The sequence below is a fragment of the Loxodonta africana genome, chromosome 6, assembly GCF_030014295.1.
Source record: "Loxodonta africana isolate mLoxAfr1 chromosome 6, mLoxAfr1.hap2, whole genome shotgun sequence".
Lineage (NCBI taxonomy): Eukaryota > Metazoa > Chordata > Mammalia > Proboscidea > Elephantidae > Loxodonta > Loxodonta africana.
The window spans coordinates 3732046-3749829 of NC_087347.1; the positions used below are offsets into that span (position 1 = coordinate 3732046).

The following is a 17784-nucleotide window of genomic DNA, read 5'->3' on the forward strand; positions in this document are numbered from 1 at the left end:
ACCTGGGGCTCCCACAAGCTCTCCCTCCTTGAGCAAAGCGGTCCTTTCCTCAGACCTTGAGATGGAAACAAGATGAGAGTCTGCGCATCAGGACGGGTCAGACAGAGCTTCCTCATCTTGCTCTCCCATCACCTGTGTTCACTTTCTCTGTGTTTTCCCTGGTGGCTCTAGGTGGAGTCATGCTGCAGCCTTGTCGGACCACGTTTGCCAGAGAAGGTCCTGCCAACAGATGCTTCTTGTGCACGGCACACTCTGAGATTCCACCTCAGAGTAACTGCAGTGGGATCTGGCCTCACAGTGAGAAGTGTGCGTAACTAAACACAGAGTCCATCGGATTGGTAACCAACACACGTGTGACAAAGAGGACAAGAAGAGAATTTCACTGATGGTACTCAGAACTCACTGGCAGCTTGTGGAAGCACCCACCGGGCCTTACCTCATAAAACTCACCCACATATACCTTCAGGTGCAGAAGAGCGAGGTGTGAAAGAAGAGTAACAGCAAACAAATGAGTGAAAACCAAACAGCAGAACGAGGACAAAGCTGATTACCTATCCAGCCACTGAAAGGAAGATTAGCTGCAGAGCTTCAAGGAAATAGAAAAAAAATCACAAAGGGAAAAACAGAGTAGACTTCATAAAAATTAGCACTTGAGTATCAGAAATAATCAACATTGAAAGGGGAAACAAGAAGCCGGGACAAACAGTTGCTCAGATGCAAGGAGGATGACACAGAGCCAGAGCTGCCAGGCCTTTGGAGCCAGACCTCCTGAGATGACCTCTGTGTCCCTGCCATAACCGGGGGACACTAACAAACCTGTGCATAGGTTTAACATAAGCGTTGAACGTGCCAGACCTAGCATACAGCAGCTGTCAATAAACTTACTATCATCAAAAACCCATACAACCCAAATGGAAAAACATTTAAATCATGCCCACACAGACCCACAATACTGCCCCCCCCAGTCACACCACATACACCCCATGAAGACCCAAAAAGACAAGTAAGCAAAGGAGATAGAAGTAACATAAATGTGTGCCTTGGTGGTTCCCAGGGATATGAACAGTGCAATACCAGGTGACCTAACTTTTTGCCAGTGGTCACCCTGAGTGCCGAGACAGAGCAGGGTGCCCCCTCTGGCGCATTGCGGATGGGAGTGGACATTTTATAAAAACATTTTATAAAGTAATTTATGAAGCAAGTTGTTTCAAGGGCTGTATATTCATTTTGTCAGATTTTAATCAACATGCTAATGTCTTGTAGCATCAGGAATCACCTAGGTTCCTGAGGGATAAGAACCAGGATCAGCACGATGCCGGTTCCCATGAGGTGGAGGTCAGACGTACCTCCCCACTCCAATTTATTCTCCATTTCCGACACCAGCCATTCCTCCGATGGAACTTTCCACTTTTCTGCTGGGCTTGATAATCTGTTGTAGTGGCCGCACAGAACTCACACACTGTACTCAACAGTTATGTGGTTTATTAGGGAAGTAACAGACTACAACTTGGAATCTGGATCAACTTGGAAGTAACAGGCACAACTCGGGACTGGGATCACAATCAGGAAGCACATAGGCGAGGTCTGAAAGGCTCTGCCAAGAAGGGAGCATATCCTTGCCTTCTTCAGTGCAGGACAGCTTCCAACAGGACAGCTCCGTCAGCTCCTCTCTGCCGTGCAAGCAAGCAGCCCTTCTCTTGGCCGTGTATGCCCCCTCTCGGCCTTAGGGTTACATCTTAGGGTGGCATCTGCCACTGCCAAAGGCAGGCCAGCTCAGCCCCACAGTGCCTTTGGCCTTTCCGCTGCTAAGTGGCCCAGCACATAGCCAGTATAGCAGCTTGCTCAGCTTTCTGAGCTGTATTCCGAGAAGGAGCTTTCTGCCATCTCTGCCACAGGGCCCCTTCCAGGCCGCTTGCTGCCTTCAGTGTTACAGCCTTTGACCTGTATTACGGCTCTTAGGAGGTGCCTCACCTCTTCTCTCTCTGATTCTGTTCCTTCTCTCATCTCTCCTTACCTCCGAAAAACCTCTGTGGTGGGGGGTGGTGGTGCTGGCTGCTTCTATAAGCAAGCTCCTTGTCAATTTCAAGGTATAACCCGCCCAGCAGGACCACTGATGGACCAAACTCTGCAAGTCACTCAATCCTGTTGGGTCAGTTTGCACAGTAAACCAACCAGTCCCCGCAAGGTGCATGAGATAGGCCGATCGCAGAGCAGACTGCAGCCCAGGGCCAGACAAAAAGTATCAAATCATCAAGTTGTTTACAGCTTATCCAAGAAATGTCAGTCAACCTGGACAAAAGGAACAAACCCTCTGGGCCAGAAAACTAGGCGAAAGGCAGCTCCTCAGGGTTTAGGGGGAAGACTTCCCAAGCTGTTTTTCTAGAGAACCAAGGCAAAAGGCCACGTAAAGGAACTTACTTCACCGCAGCTAATCCCTCCTAAGGAAATAATTCCCAACATGGAAGGTGTCATCTACCGACACAGCTTCTCGTGACAGATGGGCGGGGCGGGGGGATAATCCAGGGTGCTCTCCCAACCAGGAAAAGGTCCCCAGGTTATGCTTCACTCGTTGAGTGAAATGGTTTTTAACTGTTAAAAACACTGTTTAGGGATTACATAATGATAGGGAAAATTCCGAGGACGTTCCTAAGTGGACGTGCAGGTAGGTGCTGTGTAGCAGGTGGTAACTGAGGAAAGGCACTCAGTGCTGACGGGTCTTGTATTAGGATGGTGAGTTTAGGCTTTCTTGGGATGGGTCCGTTTTCTCAAGTTTGGCAGTTTTCTTTAGTGGGACTGTGGAAACCGACCACGACCAACACAAGAGGACCACAAAATGTACCGTTATGCCTTTAGTCCCACTTGGTGAAATCCACTCTGCGTAACGAGGTAGCCACTGGGCTGGAAGCAAAGAACCAGACCTTTGATGGCGTTGGAAGTGAACGGGTGGTGTGGGCAGTGGCCGGTTTTAAAGCCAGCCTACCTAGGATGCTCCGTCCCACCCTCTGGCTGCGGGTGGGACACTTCCATGTGCACAAAACCTTCTCTCTGAGCCTCTGCTGCCTTTGCTGAGGCAGGAACGAGGCCACCATGCTGCCAGCGCTTAATTCAAACGCTCTTTTATGTGAGCGTGTTAAAGCTCCCTTCAGAAGCTCAGAAGCGGGTTTTGTGTTAGGTAATGATAAGTCTCTGTGATGATTAAATCTGCATTTTAAACAGAATGCAATTATGTAGAAATCTTGATGGGAATAAGCCCTCTATTAAAACCCCTCCTGTCCTTCTCCTTCCTTTGAGGACGCCTTCCTGGTGCCGGAAGCGTCCTGAATTAGAATCCGATTGTCTCGGTCCCTTTCTTCCCTTCTCCGCGCCGACCTGCCTGAGTCACCATCCTGCTCTCTCACGTGCCAGGTGCAGTGGCCAGCACGGAAGTGAAGATGAAGCTACAGGAGTTTGTCCTGAACAAGAAGAAGGCGCTGGCCCACCGCAGCCTGAACCACTGCATCTCCAGTGACCCTCGCTACTGGTACGGGTAAGTGGCTGTCCGCGGGGTGGCGGCGTGGCTCCCACACCTGGGTTTCCTCTCGGGGCCCGGGGCCCCCACAGTCAGTGGTTCAGTTAGAACCGCACCCCGTCTGTCCCCCCGAGAGCAGTCGAGAGCGTCTGGGCTCCGCTGGCGTGGCGACCGTCACACAGGTGGGCACGTTCTTGGCTTCTCACGTGGTTTTCCAGCCACAAAAGGAGCAGCTTGAGCTGGAGCTCAGGCCTGAGTTGTCCACACACACTGACCCTGTTTCTATCCCGTGTCTCCCAGATTCTTAGGCAGTTCAGTACATACCTGTGGTGTTTTTGTTATTTTTGTATAAGACGCCCTTTCCCAAGCCTGGAGGATTGACAGGCCATGAAAGAGCCTTGTTCATTCTAAGAACAGAAGAAAGGCCGTGTGCCCCGCTTACTCTCTAAACTTGGGTGATGACGCAGGGTGTGTCTCCAGGGGATGGTGATGGCCTTGTGCATGAGAGGAGGGAGGCCAGCGGGCAGGGGGTAGTGTCCCCGGTCGAGGGGTCACGGGAACGTGATGCCACAAAAGGACAGTGACTGCACTTGGTGAGGGGTGGGAATGGGGTGTTTCAGGGAGGAGGGGGTGACCAGGGCGCCGGGCAGCAGGCAAGGGAAGGTAGAGACCTAACCTTTCCTGTCATTTGCAGTGGGGCCAGGACCGCCGTGGGTCTCAGGAGGGCTGACTAGTTGTTCCCCGTGAGCAGTGGGGCCAGAACCACTGTGGTCTCAGAAGGGCTGACTGGCTGCTCCCCATGAGCCTGGACAGGGGTGGTGGGGTGGGCAGGGAGGTCCCTGTTCAGGACAAGCGGGCCTGCCGAGGTTTAGTGGCTTGGCGGGAGTGCCCTCTTTCCAGGGTGATTCTGGGGCGTGCGGCGGAAGTGGGATAGAACTCAGGCTTCAGGAAGTCATGTGGAAGCGTGGCTCACGCTGACGTTGGGCACTTTCTTGTTGTGTCATGTTGGGGCTCTAAATCAAACATCAGAAGGAACTCTTACACTTACTGGTTGTGTGATAGGAACACTTTTGTTTGTCAGAAGACTGGGCCCCCAGAGAGAAAAAACTGAACTTGGCCCTTACTGCACAACAGTCAACTCCAAGTGGATCACAGGCCCACACGTAGAACCTAAAGCTGTAATACTTCCAGAAGAAAACAGGAGAAAATTTCCGTGGCCCTAGACTAGGCAGAGACTTCTTAGGGCACAAAAATCGTTAACTATAAACCAAAAACTTGATTAAATTAGGCTTTGTCAAAATTAAAAAATTCTGCTCTTTGAGACTGGAAGAAAATATTCACAATGCATGTATCCAAAATATGTAAAGTGCTTGTATCCAAAATATGCAAAGAGCTCCTACAACTCAATAATAAAAAGACAAGCAGCCCACTGGGGGTGGGGGGGTGGGCAAAAGATTTGACCAGACACTTCACAAAATGAGATATATGAATAATACATGAAAAGGTGTTCAACCTCATTGGTCATCAGGTACACGCAAATCAAGACCACAGGGGGACACCCCTTCACAAGACCACCCCGTGCACAAGAGTCCGAGATGCCGCGTGGCCCTGTGCCATCCCCACGATCAGTTGTGGAGCAGACCGTTGTGATCTGAGCCATAGGATTTTTGTTGGCTGTTTTTTGGAAGTAGACTGCCAGGCTTTTCTTCCTAGTTTCTCTTAGTCTGAAACCTGTTCAGCATCATAGCAGCACACAAGCCTCTGCTGACAGAACCCAGGTCTCCTGTGTGGGAGGTGAGAATTCAACCACTGAACCTTCGACCGCTGAACTGCCACCGTCCCTTCAACCCTACTAAAAACCCGTTGCCCTTGAGTCAATTCCGACTCATAGTGACCCTGTAGAACAGAGTAGAACTGCCCCATAGGGTTTCCAAGGAGCAGCTGGTAGATTTGAACTGCCAACCTTTTGGTTAGCAGCGAAGGCCTTAACCACTGTACCACCGGGGCTTCGATCCCACTAAAATGGCTGAAATTAAAAGGACCATGTATTGGCAAAGGTGTGGCACATGTGCACTTTCATACATTGGTGGGAATTCCAGTGGAGCAGCCACTTTGCAAAATAGTTTGGCAGTTTCTCATAGAGTTAAATATATACCTGCCCTACCTACGGCCCTGGTGCGGGGCAGCATAGCCCAGATGGTGGTCGTTGGCTTGTCTCTGCGAGCCCCTCCACCACCCTTTGCAGGAGCCTACTGTCATATTTAAATGTGCACCTGTGAGTGTAGAAGAGCTTGTATTCTTAATCAGTACAGGTGTGTGTATTCAAATAAATCTTCTTGCAAATTCCAAATAAGCCAGTTGGCAAATTTGTTTCAAGTCATTAAGCAGATTACACAGTTTAAACACTCAGAATTCATTACATCTTCAGTGTTTTGAGCAAGACTTAGCTGGTGGTCCAGCAAAACCAGGTTTCATTGATTGTCGTCTTGAGTGCCAGCGAGCAGCCGAGACCACCCTTCCTATCAGACCCTCAGAAATGTGCCTTCATAGCCAGTTGAAAAGGAGGCCTGGTGGTGCAGTGGTTAAGTGCTCGGCTGCTAACCTAAAGGTCAATGGTTCAAACCCACCAGCAGCTCCAAGGAGAAAAACCTGGCAACCTGCTCCCATAAAGATTACAGCCTAGGAAACCCAGTGGGGCAGTTCCACTATGTCCTACAGGGTCGCTTTGAGTCGGAATTGACTTGGTGGCACATAAAAACAACCATTTGAAGGATTCTGGGTAGTGCCTTCTGTCCTACAGGGTCGCTCTGAGTTGGAATCAACTCGACAGCACTAGGTTTGGCTTTTGTTTTTGGTTCGGGTAGTGCCTGGAGTCCTGGTGGTACAGTAGTTAAAGCCTTCAGCTGCTAACCAAAAGGTCTGCATTTTGAATCCACTAACCCCTCCTTGGTAACCCTATTGGGCAGTTCTACTCCGTCCTGCAAGGTCACTATGAGTTGGATTTGACTCAATGGCAGAGGGTTTGGTGTTTTTTTTAGGGGGGGGCGCGGGGGGCAGTGCCTGGCTGTTTGTAAAGGAATTAAATGTCACAGGTAAACTCCCAGGGCAGAGGGAGTTGGTTGCTGCCAACCCGTTGTCCCCCAAAGGAAAGAAAGTTCCAGTGCAGGCTGGATGAAGCCTGTGCTTCCTGAGTCGTGGGCCCTGCTCTCGAGGGGGCAGAGAGGACCCAGATGCACCAGCGTCCACTTTCCAAGCGTCCTCTACCACGCTTCATGGCTCCAGCCCCACCTGTGAGCCCACCTGGCCTTCTCAGGACGACCCCTGCGTAGCTGGCTGCAGCCCCGGTAGCTGGAGGACCCACAGTGTAGGTCACTGTGCGAGGGACGTGGGACGGGTGGAGAGCAGGCACCAGGCCTGGGGCAGAGGCCGTGTGTCCTAGTCATCTAGTGCTGGTATGATAGAAGTACCACAAGTGGATGGCTTTAACAAAGAGATGTTTATTCTCTCACAGTCTAGTAGGCTAGAAGTCCGAATTCAGGGTGCCAGCTCCAGGGGAAGGTTTTCTCTGTCAGCTCTGGAGGGAGGTCCTTGTCATCAGTCTTCCCTTGGTCTGGGAGTATCTCAGCACAGGAAACTTAGGTCCAAAGGACGTGCTCTGTTCCTGGCGCTATTTTCTCTTTTTTGTCTCAAAAGAGATTGGCTTAAGACGCTACCTAATCTTGTACACCTCATCAGTATAGCTGCCGCTAGTCCATCTTATTTTTACATCATAGTGATAGGATTTACAACACATAGGGAAGTCACATCAGAAGATAAAATGGTAGACAGTCAGACAAGGGAATCATGACCTCGCCAAGTTGACAGATACTCTGGGGACACAATTCATCCATGACACTGTGCCATCCTAGCCTGCTCCACACCACACCGCCCTGCACCATGGTTCTCACAGCAGAGGAGGGGTCAGTGTTGGGGTTATGTTCCTCTGCTGTTCTTTGCTTGTCCAGAGTTTGTTTGGTTTCAGCACTGCCACCAGAGCAGAGGGGGGGTCATCCAGGAGGTAGGGAGTGGAGGTGGGGCTGGTGTCCCCTGGACGGGCCATCATGCGGACACCCACAGCTTCCACATTCCCCTCTGAGCGTCTGCGTACTCACCCCCCACCCCCGCCTCTGCTTTCTGCCCCCAGGAAAACACAGCACAGCTCCCTCGACCAGAGCTCGCCCCCCCAGAGCGGGGTGTCAGCCTCCTACAACCACCCGGTCCTGGGCATGTACGACGCCAAAGACGACTTTCCGCTCAGGAAAACAGGTAAGCGTGCGAGGTTCGCTGTTGGCCGGAGAGCACCCCCTGCTGTTCCCTGTGAGGTAGTGTCCTCACACACCCATCTCATCCCACAGCCCATGCTACCATTGAAGGGACCCTGGTGTGCCAAGTGGCCCAAGTGAACTAGATGGTAGTGACGGCTGATGCTCTCAGTGACTGTTGGGGAGGCTCTGAGCACCCCGGGGTGATGTTTTTGTGTTTCTGAATAGCTTGCATGCCTCTCTGTGAGGGACCCCAGAGTTCCATCTCACAGAGAAGGAAGCTAAGGCTAGCCACTGCCCAGTGACGTGGCCAGAGTTGAGGTCCCCATTCCGGTCACACTGGGGCTCCCCACCTCAGTTGCAGGTGTCGTCAAGGTTGGCCTTGGCAGCCTCTGCTCAGGGTTGCTGGCTCCACCTGGCTGCACCAGCCCACGCAGCAGTGGGGTCCCTTGTTTCTGTCCATTCTGTGTCTGGTAGACATTCATTACCCTGTTCCTGTCCTCTAGGCAGTTGTGGACATTCATAAAGTGCGCTCCGTGTGCCAGGCCCTGGACGGTACGTGTCCGTGGGCAGTCATGGTCCTGACAGGGAGGAGGGTGGACAGCAAGACCTGGATGTACATCAGGCAGCAGAGTGTCCCTGGACGGAGCCAGTCCAGGGCTGCTGGGGCGTGGGACCGATAGGACACGGTGGATGGCAGCCCCGTTGCTTCCCTCAGTCCCCCTCAGCACCTCCGCGGCACCCTGCTTGACCATGCCAGCTCCCGAACCCCCCAGGAGCCCTACCCTCCACCAGACCTGCTACCAGATGGGCTCGTTTTTAATCAGTTTATCCACAAAATGTATCAATAAACAAGTGAATTTTTCCCTGAATGCTAGTAACTGAGCCTCTGGGTAGCTATGTTGCCTCAGCGATGGAACACAGCTGGCACCACTGTGAGACAGGACACGGTGTGTTTTCATACCTGACCCTCACCACTGCAGCGTGAGAAGGGCCCCATTTCTGTCCACACGCATTCCTGGTACTGGTCACCTCGTGCGGCCTCTTGTTCTCACGCAGAACCTGGGGCACAGGAGGGGGCCCGGCAGTGTGAGAATCACCACGCCTCTGCCTTAAGGCGTGCTGTGGCGTGTGTGCCCTCACCACGCTCCTGTGTTAAGGTGTGGTGTGTGTGTGCTGGGGTAGCGTGACCCGTGGTCTCATCACCGTGCTCCTGTGTTAAGGTGTGACGTGTGTGTGCCAGGGCAGTGTGATCTGTGGACTTACCACCCACCCCTCAGTAGCAAGGCCCTCAGTGGCCAGCAGGAGCGGCCCTGCCACTGCCCACGCTATTCCCTGGCAGTACATGGGCTCCACTCGCCTCTGTCACGCGTGCATCTGGCCGCCACCAAAAGGGTGCTCTTCCCCACAGGGCCAGGGACAGCGTGTCCCCTTTGTGAGGGCCGCACCAGCCTGCAGCCGCAGAGCAGCTTCTCCCCACCGTCCGCTTCCTGCCCCCAGGTTGGACAGACAGAGCCTGAAGCCCATTCTGGTTTCAGCCAAGCATTCCAACAAGATATTGGTGAACGAAGAGATACTGCTTCTTGCCTGTATTAATCAGTCTTTTTTGATTGACTTTTTTTGTTTGTTTAAATGATGGCTGGCAAGAAATCTGCTTAAGAACAAAGGAGAACGTGACACTCCTCCATTACCTCAACTGATAAGTGTTTTCCACGTAGAAGTGGCTCCTCTAGCCCGTGGAGAAGGCTGTTTGTAATGGAAACATTGTCACGTTTCATCATCCAAGTCTTAGGAGCGAGTCGGCACTTGCTTTTTATACACAAATGATGTATACACCCGCGCCCCAGGACCAGGTGAGCTGAGGGAGCCCCAGGACCAGGTGAGCTGAGGGAGACAGGTGCCCCAGGAAGGGTCTCTCTCACTGTGCAATACGCCCAGATCAGGCTGAAGGTCTTGAAATCTGGTGCCTTTTTCAAGCAAGTCTTTGATCTCACTGGGAAACCTGATTTAGGTTGCTCACTTCTCCCTCCTCTTTCCGGAGCCCACTGATGACTGTGTTTTGCCTCAGAGCCCCCGCCAGCATAGAGAAGGTTCCAGTAGCCTGGCCATGGCCAGGCCATCAGTGCCGCCTCCCTGATGTCCCCGAGAGCTGGCCTGCTCCCCTCTGCCCTAGTTGCCTAGCCCATCTTGGTCCTGATTCCCAGGGAAAACTTGACCATGAGCTCGTGGCCCTGGAGGGCAGTGAGCTTGCTATTCCAGACAGTGTAAAAACAGCAGGGTGGCCAATTTTAAAAAAGGTGAAAAGCCATTAATTTGCTAATCTACGTGTGGTAGGAGCTTGAAAACAGCCAAGGGAACCTCAGCTCAAAGGCCCAGTTAGCTCTTCTCTCTGAATTCTCAACATGGTCCCTGGCTCTGAGCGGCCCCCACCTCCCTGATGGCATGGATGGCAGCCTGGTTAGAGATGCCAGTATGAGCAGGGAATACCGCCGAGTGGAGGGCTGTCCCGGGAGGCATTCTCCTGGGGAAGGCTACTCCATCAGGGGCACCGTCTCTCAAACTCACCTTCACGGGATTCTCTGGGAGCGTCACAAGTCCTGCCACTTGTGCCCCCTACCCAGATTGTGACTTAATTGGTTTGGGGGGCAGTCTGGATTCCCTGTGTAGGACCCTTTGTGAACTTAAGGTTGCAAATTTGCCAATGGCTCTGTACACACAAACAGAGCTATGTACACACCAAACCCAATACCCTTGCCTTGTGGCCAGGTGCGCAGAGGGAGACAGGTGCTCCCCACACTTGAGCCCCAGGGCCAAGTGAGCTGAGGGAGAAAGGTGCTCCCCACACCCAAGCCCCAGAACAGGTGAGCTGAGGGAGACAGGTGCTCCCTACACCCAAGCCCAGGATAGGTGAGGTGAGGGAGACAGGTGCTCCCCTCATCCAAGCCTCAGAACAGGTGAGCTGAGGGAGACAGGTGCTCCCCATACCCAAGCCCCACCATAGGTGAGCTGAGGGAGACAGGTGCTCCCTGCACCCAAACCCAGCACGGGTGAGTTGAGGCAGACAGGTGCTCTCTGCTCCTGAGCCCAGGGCCAGATGAGTCTGGGGAGACAAGTGCTCCCCATATCTAGGTATTGTGAATGGGCTTTGCTAACTCAAGGTGGCACCTTCAGGGTTTGGGGGCTTCACTGAGGGACGTCCTAGCTGGCTGTGGAGGACAGCCTGTGGAGCCGAGCTGGCAGTTTGTTTCTGGAAGTTTCCATTTAGAGGAAGGACTGAACCACGTGGAAGGGCAAGCTTCCGTGTAGTTTAGGAGTCGTGATAACCGGCATGGCAGAGCCCTGAGCGACCGTGTTGGTCAGTTCCTCAGAGCCCATGGGGTGCGTGGCCAGGACAAGGCAGGCGAATGATTAGGAGAGCATCAGCTGTCCCCTGTGTGGGTCCCTCACCTCCTGTTTCCAGCCCTGCACCATTCACAGTGAATCCTCTTCCTTCAGTTCCACCCCTGCTGAGAACGTGCATTTCCAACAGGTCCTGGGGAAGCCGGACACAAGGAGTTGGGGGTGGCTGGAAGCCTGGTCAGTGGCACTGCTGACCCGTGTAACCTCGCGTGCACAGATGTTAGCCTTTACTCAGTGCTGGGGACAGTGATGGGGTGAGAACACCCTGCCCTGTGCTTCCTGGGTGGCCATCCGCATTAAGCAGCCATATGTCCACATGCCCCTATTTGAACCTCCAGTACGATAGCATGAAGCGCTGTCCGCGTGGCTGAATGGCGCCTCCTTTCCGTGCAGCTTCTGAGCCCAACCTGAAGTTACGGTCCAGGCTAAAGCAGAAAGTGGCTGAGAGACGGAGCAGCCCCCTGTTGCGCAGAAAAGATGGGCCAGTGGTCACCGCTCTGAAAAAGCGCCCATTGGATGTCACAGGTATGTCAAATGAGAGGTAACCTGCCCCCAGCCCTCTTCTCTGGGGCCCGCCTGCCGCCCTGCATCTGTCTGTCTCTGGACCCTTGGAGAACCACCCGTGCACACCAGTGGCACCAGGGGACGCCCTGCTGGTCTTGTCCTGCAGTGGTCAAGGGCGGTTACCCCACAGAGGGCCTCAGGCAGAGCCCCTGCCCCGCCACCTCTGCACCCGATGCTGGTCACTGACGGCTGGCGTTCCTGGGCACAGGTGGGGCGAGAGAGCCCAGGTTTGGTGTCGCAGGAAATGCTCACTGTAAGTTGCGGTTTCTTTGAAGACAGCTTAACTGCTCTTGCCCTATTAGTGGTAAATCCATGTCCCCGGCTTGCTCCTACTGCCTATTAAACATGTCCAGGACGCTGAGGAGCGTTTGAGTCCTCGCTGGCGAGAGCGCCTGTCAGTTTGTCACTTGTGGGAGCAGATCACCAGATCTTTCTCCCGCAGAGACACTGGGGTCTGAACTGCGTACCCTTCTATTAGCAGCCGAGTTCTTAACCATTGCACCACCAGGACTCCTTCAGTTCCTACGAGGGGGAAGAAATTAAAAGGAGGGCGGAAAACTAGCAGGTTTAACTCCTTAATGAGACTGCTCTTGACCCCCCTCTAGAGGTCGACGCCGGAAGTGCCAGCGTTTGCTACTTGGGGAAGTAGGGCTGTTAGCAGTCAGTCCTACTCCGTCCTTTAGGGCTGCCATGAGTCGGAATCGACTTGACAGTAATGGGTTTTCATCAGTCGGAATCTACCCAAAGGCACTGGACTTTAGATGAGTTGTGGAGCCCCAGTGGCGCAGTGGTTAAGAGCTTAGCTCCTAACCAAGAGGCCAGCAGTTCAAATCCACTTGCCACTCCTTGGAAACGCTATAGGGCAGTTCTGTTCTGTCCCATAGGGTCATGGTGAGTAGGAATCAACTCAATGGCAATGGGTTTGGTTTTGGAGTTTTAGATGGGGCGTGGAGCCCTGATGGTACAGTGGTAGGAACTACGACTGCTAAGCAGGGGGGCGGGCAGTTCAAATCCACCAGCCACTCCTTAATTAATTAATTAATTAATTAATTAATACCACACGGAAGTAAAATTTTGCTGAAGATCATTCAAAAGTGGCTGCAGCAGTATATTGACAGGGAGCTGCCAGAAATTCAGGCCGGTTTCAGAAGAGGTCGTGGAACCAGGGATATCATTGCTGATGTCAGATGGATCCTGGCTGAAAGCAGAGAATACCAGAAGGATGTTTACCTGCGTTTTATTGACCATGCAGAGGCATTCGACTGTGTGGATCATGACAAATTATGGATAATATTGCAAAGAATGGGAATTCCAGAACACTTAATTATGCTCATGAGGAACCTTTACATAGATCAAGAGGCAGTTGTTCGGAGAGAACAAGGGGATACTGATTGGTTTAAAGTCAGGAAAGGTGTGCGTCAGGGTTGTATCCTTTCACCATACCTATTTAATCTATATGCTGAGCAAATAAGCCAAGAAGCTGGACTATTTGAAGAAGAACAGGGCATCAGGATTGGAGGAAGACTCCTTAACAGCCTGCTTTATGCAGGTGACACAACCATTTTCTGGGGGGACAAATCTGCTACAAAAGACCTTTATTTATTTATCATATATATATATTTATGCTTTAAGTAGAAGTTTACAATTCAAGTCAGTTTCTCATAAAAAAAACTTACACACACATTGTTATATGACCCTAGTTGCTCTTCCTACAATGTGACAGCACACTCCTTTTCTCCACCCTGTATTTCCCGTGTCCGTTCAGCCAGCTCCTGTCTTTTCATCTCCCCTCCAGACAGGGCCTACCCGCATAGTCTCATGTGTCTACTTGAACTAAGAAGCACACACCTCACCAGTATCATTTTATGTCTTATAGCCCAGTCTAATCTTTGTCTGAAGAGTTGGCTCCAAGAGTGATTTTAGTTTTGGGCTAACACAGAGTCTGGGGGCCATGACCTCTGGGGTCCCTCCAGTCTCAATCAGACCATTAAGTCTAGTCTTTTTACTGGAATTTGAGGTCCGCATCCAACTTTTCTCCTGCTCCATCAGGGACTCTCTATTGTGTTCTCTGTCAGGGCAGTCCTTGGTGGTAGCTGGGCACCATCTAGTTCTTCCAGAGTTAACACAACCTTGCTTGCTGCAAGTGAAGAGGACTTGAAGCACTTACTGATGAAGATCAAAGACCACAGTCTTCAGTATGGATTACACCTCAACATAAAGAAAACAAAAATCCTCACAACTGGACTAGTAAGCATAGCATCATCATGATAAATAGAGAAAAGATTGAAGTTGTCAAGGATTTCATTTTACTTGGATCCACAATCAACACCCATGGAAGCAGCAGTCAAGAAATCAAAGGGTACATTGCATTGGGCAAATCTGCTGCAAAAGACCTCTTTAAAGTGTTGAAAAGCAAAGATGTCACCTTGAAGACCAAGGTGCGACTGACCCAAGCCATGGTGTTTTCAGTTGCCTCATATGCATGGGAAAGCTGGACAATGAATAAGGAAGACCGAAGAAGAATTGACACCTTTGAATTGTGGTGTTGGAGAAGAATATTGAATATACCATGGACTGCCAAGAGAATGAACAAATCCGTCTTGAAAGAAGTACAACCAGAATGCTCCTTAGAAGCAGGGATGGCGAGACTAGGTCTCACATACTTTCAACATGTTTTCAGGAAGGATCAGCCCTGGAGAAGGACATCATGCTTCGTAAAGTACAGGGCCAGCGAAAAAGAGGGAGACCCTCAATGAGATGGATTGACACAGTGGCTGCAACAATGGGCCCATGCATAACAACGATTGTGAAGATGGTGCAGGATCCGGCAGTGTTTTGTTCTGTTGTACATAAGGTCACTATGAGTTGGAACTGATTGGATGGCACCTAAGAACAAGCCCGACAAGCCACTCCTTGGAAACCCTATGGGGCAGTTCTGTTCTGTCCTGTAGGGCCTCTATGGTTCGGAATTGATCAATGGCAACACGTTTGGTTTTGGTTTTAGATGGGGTGTCACCCCACGGGGCCCAGAATCTGGAGATGGGGGTTGTCTTCACAGAGCGGAGCACTGGGTCTGATGTCTAAGACTCTGTGGCTGGTCTGTCACAGCACAGTGAGCTGTGGTCACAGGGACAGGTGAGAAGGGCCCCTCTAGGTCACTGGTCCTCACATAGACCCAAAACTGAGTCCCAGAGCCTTCTAGAAGGCATGAGGCCACGGCTTCACCCCACAAACATGCCTATGTATTTTAGGGATTTTTTTTCAGCCCGGATGTGGAGGCCCCTGGTGGAAGGGCCTGGCTTGGAACACTCTTGGGTCTATGAGAACAGGAAAAGGGAGGCTCTGTCTTCATGTCCTGGGGTACGTGACGCCTGGCGTCCTCATTCTGGTCCTCAAGCAGGCTTCTCTCTGCTGGTCGTCTTCTGTGGAAAGGCCTCCTCTACAGAGACCAGAGTCTCACTGAGTCCCTCGCTGGGGAGAGGACAGTGGAATTAGGGACACGTGAGGGGGATGGACTGGTGGACACAAGGGCAGCTGTCTCCTGCAGGAGGAGGGGGGAGCTGCGTGCCCAGGAGCCGCCACACTCACGGCTAGACCTCCCTCCGTGGCCTTTATTCAGAGCCCGCGGTCTGTGGCCATCTCTCCAAGTAGAAAACGCATGGCCGTGTTGCCAGTCCGTGCCTACTTCATGCTGTTGGTGAGCCCAGGGCCGTGCCAGCCACAGATGTGACGAGATGGGGCCTGGCCTTCCAGGACAGCAGGGCCATCTGAGAAAGCAGACCCCACGTGGGTGAAAACCAGCGCACCCTCTGGCCGTGCCTGCAGAGTAATGCCCTGGGTGACAGTGCATGCTGGGGGCCCAAGAACAGCGGGAGAAGATGGCCTTGGCCTGTGCTCAGAGGACATGTGAGTCTGGGACAGAGAAGAATGAGAGGATTACGTCTCCCAAGGCCAGCAGCCCCCAGTGGCTGGGATGGGGAAGGGTGCTCTGAGCAGCGCAGAATGTCCAGAAGACAGAGCCAGGGGTTCTGCAAGGGTGGTCCCAGAAGGACGCTGGGGGCGGGGGGAGGCGGTCCAGCACTGAGGAGACAGAAGATACGTCTGAACAGCGAGGACGAGGGGAGACTGCTGCCCCAGCACTGTCTCTGCACCGTGGCAGGAGATGGTCATGGGAGGCCACCCAGGGGATAACAGGTTCTTACCGTCCCCCTGGTATTCATCAAACCCATGCCTGTCGCAGGGCTTTAAAGAGGAAGGTGAGGTGCCCACCCACCCGCTGTCCAGAGCTGTTAACTAGTAGTGTATCCTACCAGCCTTGCCCTGCACGTTCTTCAGAGTCAGGTTCATACCAGACGTATGATTTATAGCCTTTCTCTCTTGATATTGTCACAAGCACTTTCTGGCACCTCTGGTGGTATTCCATTTCTGATGATGTAAGTATTGCCTTGATGGTCATTCATTTATATCCATTTCCTTTACTGGACTCCTGAAAGTGGAATGAAGAAAATATCAGCTAGAGAGTGAAAGTCTGAGGAGGCAGTATTTTATTGTCCCCCCAAAGTTATGCTGGTTTCCCGTGTACAGCATGTGAGATGTTCTTGTGTGGCGCCGTTGGAGGTGGGATTGGAGGACGATGTGGTGGGGCTCGGTGTATTGCTGGAGTCATGTTGCTGGCAGGCCATGGTGGACGCACTCAGGGCTGAGGGACAGTCACGGTCAAGATGGAGAGTTGGAGGGCGTGGAGCAGGTGGATTTGTCTCCACGGCGAGTGGCAGCACCTGCCGCTCCAGGCAGCTCCCAGCTGGTGAAATGCAGACGTGATTTCAGCAGCAGACACCCAGCTCTGGGTCTGGGGTTTGGTGGTGGCAGGTAAGGGAATGAGAGGTGGGGGGAGGTGAGGGAGGAGGGGCGGGCAGGTAGGCCAGGCCCCAGGTTCAGGGTCACTGTCGGGTGGCGAGCAGGCCCATGCTTTCTCCGGGGAGTGCCAGGCGTGGTGGCCCTCTGAGGCCCAGAGCTTGCACTGGGAGGGGTTAGACACCTGTGGTGGAGGGTGAGACCAGCTGCAGCTAGGCCATGGGCAGCAGCGTGCACAGGGCGGCGTGGTCCCAGCCTGGCCAGGCCGGCTCGGATCTGATATGCCCTCACCCCTCTGTGGGCGGCACCTCAGCCCTGTCTCGGTGCAGTGGGGTGATACTGTCCTTGTGATTGGACGAACGCTCCCAGAACAAAGTCTGTCGTGCAGTGAGAGCCATGGAGCATCCATCCTGTCCACATCCCCACCTTCCTCCTCCTCACGACTGCCCAGCGTTATCTTCGGGACTGGCTTTCAGAGCCCACTGGGCAGCTGTGCTGGCTTGGTGGAGCATACCTGTGGGTTCCAGTGGGTCTGCACGGCCCATGAAACCCCCCAGCACTTCGAGTTGCCCGGGCTGAGGACTCGGACCCCAGCAGTCTGCTTAAGGGCCATGTCTCTGGACCACCCTTGGGGCCATGGCCACAGCATTTCTTCTGACCTGTCAGCACTACACTACTCTGGGTCTGGGGCAAGGCCTCCCTGCTCTCTTACCCCAAGGGGCAGATGGGCCACAGTGCATGTTTTCTGGAAGGTATGAGCTAGGTGGTGCCTGTAAACTAAATAAGACTGTGTGCAAAATGAAACCAGCCCAGATATCATGCCAACGAGATGTCCTGTGGGGTGTACCCTGAGGCAGCAGCAGGGGCTCTTCAGGCATGAAAGGGTGGTCCTGAAGTGTACTCCATCCCTCTCCGAAGTCAGGGTGAAATCCCAGACTTGGCTCCCTTACCCAGGACCGAGTCACTTGTATGGTTACCAGTGCTTTGAGAGAGTTGTGTTTTCAAACGGCACATCAACCAGGGCAGCCAGTAGCGGCCTTTCTCCTAAATGGTTGTATCTCGCAGGACAGACAAGAGGATTCTGTTCAAAGTGAAAATGATTGTGTTGGCTTCATCTGAACTGTTCTCATGAGTGCAGCAGTTTGACCTCTCGCTGTT

At 52.7% G+C, this 17784-nt stretch overlaps 1 protein-coding gene across 20 annotated transcripts in view; it reads left to right on the forward strand.

Moving 5' to 3' along the window:
* The window catches only part of HDAC4 (histone deacetylase 4), a 338607-nt gene that overhangs the window by 237685 nt on the left and 83138 nt on the right, over window positions 1–17784 (forward strand). For 19 of the 20 annotated variants that reach the window (XM_064286430.1, XM_064286436.1, XM_064286431.1 and 16 more), the window contains 3 exons: window positions 3406–3526; window positions 7692–7813; window positions 11602–11733. In XM_064286430.1, the coding sequence (XP_064142500.1) occupies window positions 3406–3526; window positions 7692–7813; window positions 11602–11733 (375 nt within the window). The remainder of the gene's footprint in view (window positions 1–3405; window positions 3527–7691; window positions 7814–11601; window positions 11734–17784) is intronic. The other variant, XM_064286422.1, reaches the window with a different exon arrangement.